General features: G+C 59.7%; 1 protein-coding gene across 1 annotated transcript in view; it reads right to left on the bottom strand.

The window, feature by feature from the left end:
* ZFPM1 (zinc finger protein, FOG family member 1) overlaps positions 1-10,990 on the bottom strand; it is a 40,291-nt gene extending 29,301 nt beyond the window's left edge. Inside the window, exons 1-4 of the mRNA XM_019535449.1 lie at positions 10,849-10,990; positions 9,250-9,621; positions 5,101-5,226; positions 2,506-2,601 (exon numbers count right to left, since the gene is read on the bottom strand). Of these exons, the coding sequence (XP_019390994.1) occupies positions 2,506-2,601; positions 5,101-5,226; positions 9,250-9,621; positions 10,849-10,990 (736 nt within the window). The remainder of the gene's footprint in view (positions 1-2,505; positions 2,602-5,100; positions 5,227-9,249; positions 9,622-10,848) is intronic.
* Positions 10,991-12,491: the final 1,501 nt, after the last annotated feature.

Below are 12,491 nucleotides of genomic sequence, written 5' to 3'. Positions count from 1 at the left end.
GGGGCATCTCTTGCCCATCGCCCCCAGCACGCTCCCCTGGGGCATCTCTTGCCCAGCACGCTCCCCTGGGGCATCTCTTGCCCAGCACGCTCCCCTGGGGCATCTCTTGCCCATCGCCCCCAGCACACTCCCCTGGGGCATCTCTTGCCCATCATGTTCCCCAGGGGCATCTCTTGCCCACCACCCCCAGCACGCTGCCCAGGGGCATCTCTTGCCCACCACCCCCAGCATGCTCTCCATCCCCACGCCAGCTTGGAAAGAGGACTGGGCAGCCCCAGGACATGCTGCCACCCACCCCAGACAAGCCGTAAGCTGATGAGCAACCCAGCCCAGGTGACCCCTGTGTCCCCCAGAGCGGACGTCGCTGTAGCGGTCCCTCGTAGGCAGCTGGCCCAGGTGATGCTGGGGGCGTCCGACCCTGGAGGGAGGTTTGACCTTCCTGCCACGCTGCAAGGCTGAGCCGTTTAAGGCACATATCACCCCATCACTGCTGTTTCACACCTTGGAGGCTTCGTCCTCCTGCTCCTTTCCCCTCCATTGCCTTCCGGCCTCTCCTCCCCAGCAGACCCCACCGGGCAGCACGGTCGTGCTGGGAAGGGCCTGGGGGGAAGGGGCCGTGATGCCACGCTCCCCCCTGCCCTGTCCCCCTCTCTCCCCCCGGTTCCTGGGCCAGAGGCCCCGTGGGGAGGGAGAGAGCTGATAAGGCGGGGAGCGGGGAGGGGGAAGCCATGCAGATATTTCCTGCCAGCGCATCCAGGAAGGGCTAGGGATATCAGTCGGAGCGCATTTCCCTTCCCCGCGGGGGACAAGGGGATGCACAGACGCTGCATGGAGCCCGAGGGGAGGGTGACGAGGCCCTTCCTCCCCTAAGGGTCTCGATCCTGCAGACAAGGGGACGGGATGTCTTACCACCCCAGGCCCCCCTCTGCTTCAAAGGCAGGGGAGGGCGGGAGAGAACCGGGCTCGTGGCATGGAGCCGGGGTCCCTCGGCAGTGGGTATTTCGCCAGCTGAGGCTGAGCCGGGGTCACGGGAGACGCACATGTGCCTTGGCGCCCGGCGTTTCCCAGGCTGCCACGATAGCGGAGTCCGGCTCATCTGTCATCCGTGTGACGGGGGGCCCGGCTAACGGGCGGCCCGAGCGACCGCCGGAGGCCACGTCTCCATCAGGGGAGGCCAGGCCCACCTGGTCACGCGTGCAGAGCCAAAGCAATCGCCATCGAGCACTGGGGGGGCTTCGGCTGGTCATGCAAGGGGGGCCAGGCCGGTAACACTTGCTCACACAACGCCTGGCAGCCCGTCTCTTCCGGTGGCACGGCTCTGCCACAAGATGTGATGGGCGATACCTGCCTGAGGCTACAAGCCACAAACCCCGCACGGTCCCTACCAGCAGCGTCTTCACCCACCCCTGAGATGGCTCCAGCCCCGGGGACATGGAGCCAGACCTCCCCAAGCCACTGCGGGCACCGGCAAGCCCCTCACCCTTTGTGCCCTGCCCAGGCAAGGGGCAGGACTCTTGCGTCTACACACCATGGCCTAAGGGGCAGTGCCTTTGGGTTTCCAGATGACCTGTGACAGGCACACCATGGACCTGGACAGCGCGCACGGCCCTGTACAGGTAGGAGCGCGTGGAGGCACTGCACCATGGCCTCTGGACACCCTGCTGATGAGATGGACAGGCAGCGATAGGAGGCTACAGACACTTCTTGGGGTTTTGATAACATCACGAAGTGCTCGTGCTTTCTTCTTGTGGTTGCCGATGTTATCGAGGCCTCGCCGCGCCTGCCCGGGACAGCAGGCCGGTGGCCTGAGCCGGGACCGGCGAGCGCTGGGCACTGGCCACAGCGGTGGGGACAAGGTTTGGTGGGGAAGCCCGTGACCGTGCTCCCGGTGCATGGAGGCCCCCTTCCTCTCCCAGCCTGCGCCCGGGGGCACCAAGATTCAGGCCCTTTTGGTGCCAACGGAGGGAGCGACCGTGACCAAGGAAGAAGAGTCCTCACAGAGCACTGTCGGCTCTGCGCAGCATCGAGGAGTTTCACAGATCGGCGCCAGCCAAAACCCAGCCTTCTCCCCCAACACCGGAGGGGACTATCCCTCCACAAGAGCCCTTCATCTCCTGTTAGGGGCTGGGCAAGCAGGAAGAGCTGTGCCCATCCCTAGCACCACCCTTCCCCTGGCTCTTTCCCATCCTAAGAGCATCTGGGGCTAGGCTCCAAGTGGCTAAATGTGCTGTCTTTTATTAACCCGACTAAATAGTTGCAAAAATCGTTCTTTGCAAGCTTTCGGGTACAAACACCCTACTTCAGGCAGAGGGACATCAGCCGAACATCGGGGGGTGGCACTCTGCTATCCCTGCCCTACCTCCATCGCTCTAGACCGGCGCAAGACCGTTTCACAGTCCACAGCGCTTATCTGGGGCTTGCACGACGTGGCGCTTGCCCCTGTACCCCCCACCCCCGGCTGCAGGGCGAAGGTCAGACGCGCAGTAAGGGAGCAGGGGGTTTTACCTGGTCCATCCCACGGGTTCGTCTCCTGTGGAGGTTCTCCGGGCTCCGGCTGCTCCGATGCCTGGGGGCTTTCGAGGGCTTCTTTCGACTCTGCCTCTGGAAGCAAAGTAACTGAGCATTACTCATGAAGAGCTTTGGGGACAGGGAGCTGGGGGCTGACCAGCCCGGGCTAGACCCTTGCATGCTCTGCACGGTGCTGGACCCCACGGCCTGTGCCTGCACCCCAGCCCTCCCCTGCAAGTTGACACCTCTGGACCCTTTGTTTAGGGAGACAGAACAGCCTCTGCTCCCCTGCTCCCGCATTTCAGGCCCACCCGGGTGACTCCAGAGAACAGCAAGTGCAGCCTTCAATGCAGGATCAAGGGGCTACCTAGCAAAGCCCAGGTCCTTGCTCCCAAATCCCTTGGGCAGAAGCTTCTAATTCAAAGCAGCGTGGACACCTGCCCCTCAGTTGGTCCTTCCAGCAAGGGTCATGCCCGCACCCTACCAAGAGCCCTCAAACCCCCGTGTCCCGGAGCCGGCTGGAAACCCCCACTCCCAGCAAGCCTCCATTTGTGGCTCCTTCCTAGCAACTTGATGACAATTATTTTCTCCATTAACTGCTGCTCAAGATGCTGGTGATAAGCCTATTTGCATATGACAGTGTGGAAGATTAGCGCCCAAAGTGCATGTTTGTCTTCACATGCCGGGCAGGCAACCACGGCGGAGCCCAATCGATAGGCGCCACAAAGGACGCCCAGGGGTGACGTCACCGGCATCAGAGATTATTAATACAGGTGATAAGCGGGATGATTAACATCAAATAAATCAATCACCGGGTATAAAAGTCCTATTATTTTTGGCTATAAATCAAAGTGCCTGGCATATTGATTTTTATCCATCGCGCTGAAAGCCTTCGCGGCCGTTATTGCTGCTCCGTGTTATCGGCGCTATCACCTTTTTATCAAAGGCAGGCTGGTGCCAGGTGCAGCTCTCCAGCTGACTTTCCAGCTCCCTAAGCCCCCACCCCGGACGGCCACGAGATCCCAAATCAGATAAAAATAAAAAATAAAAAAGCTAGCTTCCTTTTTCAACCCGGCTGGGGAAGCGGGTGGGAGCAAAGTCTGCCAGCAACGAGCCGCTGGGCCTCTTTAAACTGCTGCTACCAGTCCCGGGGGCCACCGCAGCACCCGTGGCTCTCCGGGGACTGGCGAGAGGCACACGCAGCCACGGGGCCAACGTGGAAGAGACCGAGGGTCAGGGAGAAACTCCTGCAGCTGGGAGCAGCTGGTGCTCCTCCAGCCTGAGCTGCCCCTTATCCGGGGAGATTATCGGGTGATTAATGTTGCGCTCCCTTTGCTCAAGGCCCCGTCCCGCAGAGCTTTATCTCAGGGCCCAGCTCGGCAGAGCTTATCGACTGCTAGGCAAGAGGTCAGAGGCCACAATCCTCCTGTGGGATCTGTCTCTGGGAGCCCACGCCCCTGCAGGAAGGGCGGATCTGGGGGGAGGACGCCAAGGTGGGGTCGGAAAGTGCCACAGGCGAGGCGGGGGTCCGGGCCGGTTAGGGTGCCCCCAAAATCCATCTGCCTCCTGGGACCAAAGGGGCATCTGGGCTCAGGTGGAGCTGGGATGCAGCTGCTTCTGGGGTGTGACGCCGTAGGGCGGTGCTGGGACGGCTGGGAATGAGGTAGTGGCATTCGATGGGATGCACAGGAGGTGGCTTCTGACGCCAGGTCACCGCGTACAGCACGTCTTCCCGGGACCCCATTCCCCATCCCATAGGGAGAAGCCCCCTCCCCCCCTTGCTCACACAAGGCCCAGGTGGCTGCTGGCTGCATGGGGATGGTTCAGAGCCAAAACGCCGATCGACAAGCAACGGGGGCCGGCCGCGCGGGGCAGGGATTTCCCTTCGCTTGGCTGCGAGGAAGCAGGGCTGAGCAGACGTGTCGGGATGACTGGGCTCGGCCGAAGCCAGGGGCCGGACACCGTCCTGGGAGCGGCCCCCGTGCTGCATCTCTCTGGAGGTGGCCGAGAGGAGGCACCGAACTGACCCGAGGCAAATGCACTGCAGCCTTGGTGCAGGGTGGTGGCCACGGAGGCACGCGGGGCTCACGCTGGCAAGCCGGGGCACCGGCAGCTTCGCTTCGCTTGGCTCAAAGCAATGCTGTAAGATGGCCAGGTCGAAGACAGCTCTGGGCTTGCTGAAAGCTTTAGGTCCTGGAGAAGCGCAGTGGCAGGCACACCAGCTTCCTCTGCAAGCAGCACTTTCCCACGGCATTTCTCCGGCCAGGGGAGCCCCAACTTCCAGGTGAGTCGAGTCCGAGAGCAACGAGCCCGAGAGGGACCGCAGCTCTTGGGTCGCAGAGTCGTGACGCGCCTGCCAACACATCGCCCTGGCGAAGCAGCAGCCCCGCTTCACGCTGCTCTGAGCATGGTGGGGGCAAAGCCTGGGCTGCCCCCCTGGCTTCCCTCGCTCTCTGAGGAGGGCCCAGAGATGCCAAGGGGCTTGGAGAAGAGAGGGGCAGCGAACTGCCAGCCAGGGGAGGATACAGGGGAGACGGCGGTGATGTTACTCCCCATCCCATGGCGAGCGACCCAGGATGCTGCGTGACGTACCTTCGCTGCACGGGGGGCTCGAGGCCTCGCACGAGCTCTCGTGGTCCGAGGCACCGGCCTCCCGCTCCGACGGGCTCTTCTCCTCTGCTGGGGCATCTTCTCCATCCTCCATGTCTCCAAAGGACCCTGCAAGACACGGGAGAGGCCAGGTGAGGCGACACGAAACGGCTCCTGCGCTTCCCTCGCTGCATTCGGCCTCTGCTCCGGGACCCCAAGTCTGCCCGAGCGGTTGAGTCTCGCAACGCGCCTTGCAGCCGCCCGCATTAAAGCGCCGTGCAGGGATGCCAGGGAAGAGCTAGGAAAAGGACCCGGGAGTCCTGCCACTCTCCCCCCGGGTGTGGGATTGGTAGCTTAGATGAACGGGGGGGTCTCCAAGCCCCTGCCCATGAGGACAGTCCCTTGGTCTCATAACTGGAGGGTCACAGGAGGTGGAGAAGGAGGTAACGACAGGTGAAGGGAGTCGCTCGGACTCGACCCGTGACTCCCAGTGCCTGCACTCACCAGCAGCCAAGAGGAAACCTGTTTCCTTCAATGACGACTGGATGCCGGGGGGGCCTCTCCTCTGTCCCAGCTCGCACTGAGCCAGCACGCACACAGCTAGGCTGGCTTTCCAGCCACATTTATAAGTGCCACTGGTGGCCGTAGTCATGGGCTACGGAAAGGAGCATATGGAGGCTGCAAAACTTTGCTGCGCCTTGTGAATGGTTTGGGGCAGATTTCTGTGGGCAGCTCAGCGTTGGGAAGGGGGTGGCTGGAAAGACGGCAGTCACGAAACAGGCTGGATACAGTTCCCTCTAGTCTAGGGACGCTGCTGGCATGAACCTCGGTGCTCTTGGGGACAGGCTGTAGCTCCTGCCCCAAGGGATGGACAGGACAGGGTGCCTCTCCCCCCACAGCCCCGGGGCGTCACAGTTCCCCACCTGGTTGCAAAGCATGGTCCCAGTGGAGCAGGCTGGTTTGCCAGGAGCCTGCCAAGGTCGCTGCTGCCTGCATTGTGGGCGTCTGCTGCGCTGGGCGATGCAGACTGGAGGGGCCTGGCCGTGCCGCAGACACCCTGGCATCAAAGGGGGGCACGGCGGCCGAGTCCCTGCAGCACACCGCAAGCACCGAGCTGGCTCCAGGCAGCTGCACGGTGCACCCCTTTGCCCTCATGCAGCTCACGGTCACGTGGAGGCAAGCGGGCACGCACCCTGGTCATGCATATTTGAGCAGGACCTGGGCGGTGAAGCAGGGCCCCAGAGCTGGAGGCAGGCTCTGTAGCCGGGACACGGCAGGGAGGGAGACGTGGCACACGCTCACCGTGCGTTGCACACCCGCTGAGCTCCCCCTGAAGAGCAGGGAGCTTTGCTTTTGGGTGGATGGCACCACGTTCCCAGCGTCAGCTCCCCCGTGCAGCCCCACCAGCCAGCATCCTCTCCAGAGCCACTGCAGCCACGCCAGGCTCATCCCTGTGGCGGGCTGCAGATGCTCCTCGCCCGCAGGAAGCACTGAATGCTTCTAGCCCTGGAGAAAGGTGCCCCAAAGCCAAAAGGGAGCGCGGGCCAGCTCACCAGCATCTGGGGGCTCAGCAACCCTCTTGAGCCCACTCCCCCCGCAGCGCAGAGGCAAAGATGCTCTGTTGCTCCACCGGCAGGGGTCCGTCGTGCCCCGCGGGTCGCACACTGGGCCCCGCTTCCCCAGCCTGCAGCAGCATCGCCTAAACAGCAGCCAAATTGCCCCGAAAGCAGTCTCCCGGAGCCAGCCTCGGGGCACGACAGCCCCTAGTGACACAGAGCCGTGCAAGGGGAGGCGGAGGAGCGACCCAGCACCCGGGGCTGGTGCACAACCGCGATCAGGCAGAGTCCCGGAGAACCGCCCATCGCGCCGAGCCGCCCGCCTCCCGATACAGCGAGCTGGGCCGGGGAAAGGACCCCGCGCCGTGCCACGCTGCTCCAGACCTCAGCCGCTCTCTGACTCCAGGCATGTATATTTACACCGCGAGAACAAAGGCCCCATAATCTATACAAAGCAGACAACAATGAGCGTGAATAAAGAGGCTGCCAGAGAAGGAAAGGCAATTTATTCTAATTCTGCTAATTTCAGTTCCAGCACAATTAAAAAGACTCTGATAATATTCAGAAACAATCGGCGGCTAACAAATCGTTCCTCTCGCTGTAAATGAAACATTGTTAGGCTAATTTTTTCTTTCACGCCTTCACGGCTCTTGGGTTTGTGATAAAGTTAACCCCCTTCTCGCCTCTTCCCCTCTCTCTGCTCCCCGCTTTCTGGGCAGGGAAGGCGGGCTGCGTCCACAGAGGGCTGGATGGGGACAGGGAGATGCGGGACACCCACCTCCTTGCCTAGCTACTGCGGTGCCCGAGGCAGCCCAAGGCTCTCTGGACCTGCCTGTGTCCCCCAGAGAGTCCTGGATCCCGGAAATTTTGCATGGAGAAAGGCCGCCCTCCCATGCCTTTATACAGCACCTTGCACGATAGGGACCAGATTTCAGCCGAGCTCTTCAAACCCATCAGGCTGGGTGGAGTCAGCCAGGTGTTACCTGCAGCCTGCTCCTTCCACGTGGATTAGACCGGGGTTTTCCACTCTGCTTCTGCAGCCAGCCCATGAGCCGCAGGCAAAGCACACGGCCGGCCTGGGGATACCTGGTCGAGCCAGGCGTGAGATCGGTCACGTGCACCGGGCGGCTGCACACGCAGCTGCTGGGTGCCACGCGGTTGGCACCCGTGCCAACGGCGCGCACAGCCCACGGCTGCAGGGGTGAGCTGGACACACGCGAGGGAGCCGGGCAGTGCTGGAAATAGGGGATGGCTTCTCCTCCCTGGAGACCCCCGGGGAAAATGTGGGCTTGCAGGAAGCCTCCATAGTGGATGCCAGCCGTGGTGGTACCAGCCGGCACCGCTATGCAGAGACATTAGGAGACAGATCACCAACCTGGGAGGCAAGAATGAATCCTGTGATACCCAAGACCTCATGGCAGAGGGGAAGGATGTGCCTTTGCCCACAGAAATCCCCGGTCCATTAAACCTCGTGAAACGCAACCCGAAGACCTCCGCCCACCCCCATCACCCGCTGACCCGCCAGCACCGGGCGTCCCTGCAGCCAGCGGCACAGACGCTTAAGAAAACAGCGCGCCCGTCTCCGCCGGACCCAAATGCAGAGCGCAGGCAGGCGGGAGAAAGCCACCGACAGCCACCGGTTTGGTGTCCAAATCTCACTGGCGAACCCTCTCCCCGACCTGCCTCCGCCCGCCACGCGCCTGCCCCACGGCACACACGGGCGTCCTCTGTCCCGACGAGGCTTCCAGCCATCGGAAAGTGCCGGCATAAAATGTTCCCAGCCGTGCGGGTTAAATGAGCTACTGGAGATTTTTTTTTCTTTTTGAAAAAAAAGAGAGGAGAGAGGGAGAGGGAGAGAAGAGGCGAAGCAGCGAGTGGAGCGTCATTTCTCTGGGATTGCTGGAAGCCTTGCAGAGTTATCACCTCACGCAGACTCCCTCAGCTTGCCTGATCTGTCTATTCTTCATTAAGCAAATACGCTGAAATGGAAATGAAAACATAATAGCTATTTGATTCTCGGCGAGATATTTTGCATATTGGTTCAGTGCTGATAGCGGAATTTCATCAACTCCCTTTTTTCATGCTTTAAAACTGAATTACTGAGGCTGGCTTTACAGAGAGGTGATGAGCCCAAAACCGCTCAGTTCCAAGATACTCCGCTTGGACGATTAACTATTCTCCCTCTGCCTCCCTCCTTCCCGCTCTCCTCCCCCCTCCTCTTTTTGATAACAAGGGAGGATTTCTTTTTTCTTTTTTTTAAATTACAGCGATTGTAAAAACTTCCATTAATCTGAGATGATGCGACAAAGTTAACGGTGTAAAAGCTGGCGCCAGACACGATCGGGGCCATCAATTTATGGCGTGGCTGGAGGGGGGTGGAGGAGACGGCGAATACCCGCCCTGCCCCAGGAAAACCCGCGTTTGCAGGGGCGGGAAGCGAGATGTAAATACCAGAAAACTGAATGGCGTCTCGAACAAGCCCGGCCCCCAAAAGCTGCCAGGGGCCGAAGGGAAGCACTGGTAATAGGTAGGATTTGGGTCAAAGCAATTAGCCCAGGAAGGAAGCCCCCTGGCCATGGAGAAAATTACAGCTCACCTCGCCATCCGCGTGCCCAGCCGGCCGGGGAGCTCGAGGGCCGCGGCGTGCTCCAGCTCCCTTGTTTGCGTCTCGCCTCCCTCTCTTTCCTGGCTTCCCCCGGCTGATTCATGCCTTCCTGCCTTATCGCACGCCATGGACGTTTCCCCCTCCGCCACCCTCTACCTGGCTCTGGATATCGGCTTCCTCTTCTCTTGCTACTGTTTACTGTACGCACGCAGCGGGCTGCATTTCCCCCTCTCGTTTCGGTCTTTCCTGTTTCTGCCAAAGATCTAGTCGCGCACAGAGCCCTTCGATTCACCGGACCGCATGGCCGGCCCTGCCCGCCACCTCCCCACCGAGCCCCGACGCATGCGCGTGCGGCCTGAGATGATAAAAATCAGAGAAAATGAGGGCTGGAAGGGACCTCAGGAGGTCACATCTAGTCCAAGCAGGACCAGCCCCGACTACATCATCCCAGCCAGGGCTTTGTCCACCTGGTTTTAACAACCTCCAAGGACGGAGAGTCCACCACCTCTGGGTCACCCTCCCCGGGAGAAGTGTTTTCCTAATATCCAACCTCAACTCCCCTTGCTGCAACTTGAGCCCATTGCTGCTTGTCCTGTCATCTGCCCCCACTGGGGGCAATACCCGATGGAGGAGACACCCGCCTCCCCATAGCTACTAGGAAGAGGGGCATCGGAGGTGGCTTTTCAGCCCCGGCTACCTCTACCCAGCTTGAGGGGGGCTTCATACCTCCATCCCTCCAGCAGCCTCCTAACAAGGGGCATCCTATGGGACCTGCTGCTCTACATAAGAATTGCCATCCCCTGGGGCAGAGCCCAGGTCCGTCTTGCCCCGTCTCCGTGTCACGCAGCAGCAGAGAGCAGATGCCGACAGGGAGAGTGAACTGGATCCAAGTAGGGCTTTTTTATCCCCCTGCTCCTCTCCCCTTTGCAGCCTCCAGCATCGAAGGTCCGGGCAGGTCCGATGCAGAGGCCGTGCCCCGCGCTCCCTGCTCAACAGCGACCGATGCCCCTTTCCTCCAAGGACATGTCCCATCCCTGGCTTTACTCTCAGCTTCCACCACCTCTCGTGGCAACGAGTCCCACCTTTTAATGACCTGCTTTGGGGGAAAAAGGACTCCTTTTGGTTAAGCTGACCACCTGCTCATTTCACGTTGCAACCCCTTAGTTCTTGTATAGTGAGGGAGTCGATAATAAGTCCCTATTGACTTTCTCTTTGTCATTTAGTAAACCCCCATGTCCCCTCTCAAGCATCTAAACTGAGCAGGCCAGGCCTCTTTAGTCTCTCCTCCTATGCAAGCTCCTCCATAGCCCCCGTCATCCTTGTGGCCCATCTCTGCACCGTCTCTAGTTTTTCTGGATCCTTTTTAGAGGTGCGGGGACCACAACTGGGCACAGGGTTCAAGGTGTGGATGCGCCGTGGATCGCTCAAGGGGCATCATGATGACTTTGTTCACAATTCCTTTCTCAATCATCCCGAACATTTGGCCGGCTGCTGATGTTTTTCGTGAACTGCCCATGACGCCCAGGTCTGTTCCCTGCGTGGCAACATCTAATGTCGAGCCCATCAGAGCGTAGCTCTAGTCTGGGTTACTTGTGCCCGGGTGCATCACTTTACACTCGTCTACACTGAATTTCATCTGCCGCTGAGTTGCCCGTTCGCTCAGCTGTGGCAGATCCTCCTTCGTTTTTACCACTTTTGCATCATGGGCAAATTTATCTTTACCATTTTGCATCATGGGAAAAATTTGGCCGCCTTGCTACTCACCCCTTCTCCAGATCATTTGTGAATATGTTAAACACCACTGGTCCTAACACAGACCCCAGGGAACCCCGCTGTTGACTATTTTCTATTCTCAAAGCCAACTTTTTACACTCCCTTTGCTTTCTATCTTGGATCTAATTTCTAATCCACATGTGAATGTTCCCTGTAATCCCGTAACTACCTAATTTAGTTAAGAGCCTCTGACGGGGACCCAATCACAGGCTTTTTGGAAGTCCAAATATACTACGTCAACTGGATTGCCCTGAGCTACCGACTTATTGATGCCCTAAACAAACTCTGGTAGGGTGCGATTTCCCCTGGACAAAGCCATGAGGATTTCTTCGCAGCAACGTCATGTTCATCCATGTGCTGAACAACTCTTTTCTTCTTTATTATTGTTTCTACTAGTTTTCTAGGAACAGAAGTTGGGCTCATTGGCTTGTAGGCCCCTGCACCCCGCATATGGGACCCACCCTCTGGCACGGAGGTTGCATGCTACGGTTCGGAGTTCAGCGATTTCCACGCTGAGCTCCTTCAGGGCCCCAGGGTAAGTGCCACTGCTCTCTGGGGTGGACGGCGCTGCTTGGCTGGGCTCTCACGACACCCCCTCTTTCCAGCGACCAGCCCCAATGCACGGTGCAGCAGTCAGCATTGCTGAACAGACCAGCCGTCGTTGGAGAGGCGCAGATCCCACCTCGAGCAGGGCGTTGGGCTAGATGACTTCCAGCCCGGCTTCGCCATGATTTCTACCATCTCAGAGCAGCCATCAGCGCTGCCTGCCTGGAGGCTCAGGAAGACGGCCCGGTGCAGGCAGCCGAGCTCAGGTGGGGGAGATGTGCATCACAATCCTAAACAGGCCAGACACAGATATAGCGATAAAAGCCGTGTCTATCGGGGGAAGCAAAACCGGGATCGGCTGAGCCGTGAATCAATACTGATGCAACTAGAGGACACTCCTGGCTGTACAGAAGGGCCCTGGCTCCAGCATATCCCTGGAGAGGCCTGGAAGCTAAAACCAACCAAGAAAAAAAAGCCACTTTTATGCTGAAATGGGCACCTCTAGAAGAGCTTAGTCTCCCCACCTGCACGAATCCAGTGTCACCGATCATTTCTGCTTTGCGCCCACGGGAGGGCAAAACGGCCCCCTCTTCCCGCAAGAAAACACCAGCACGTGCTCGCTTCTCCTCCTATGCACCCGCAGCAAAGCCCGTCCCCAGGAAGCACTTACGGCAAAGCAAATTCGCCCCCAGCCCTTCTCTTCCATGGTCACCCTGGGCCTGACTCTGTGCCCTTGGGAGTGGGCCACCCCCTCCTCGCCTTAGACCATCTCTCAGCGGCTCCCAATCTGTGGTACGACCCCGCTTGCCTTAGCCTCTCCAGTGCATCCCCGTTGGACTGCGAGTACCAGACACTAACAGAGGCCTTGCAGCCATCCCTCCTCCCACGGGGAAAGCGGGGGTTTGGCTCAGCAC

Source organism: Crocodylus porosus, unplaced genomic scaffold (assembly GCF_001723895.1).
Source record: "Crocodylus porosus isolate Cpor-Errol unplaced genomic scaffold, CroPor_comp1, whole genome shotgun sequence".
NCBI lineage: Eukaryota > Metazoa > Chordata > Crocodylia > Crocodylidae > Crocodylus > Crocodylus porosus.
Note: the sequence above shows the minus strand (reverse complement) of the source record. Positions and strands in the feature narration are given on the sequence as shown.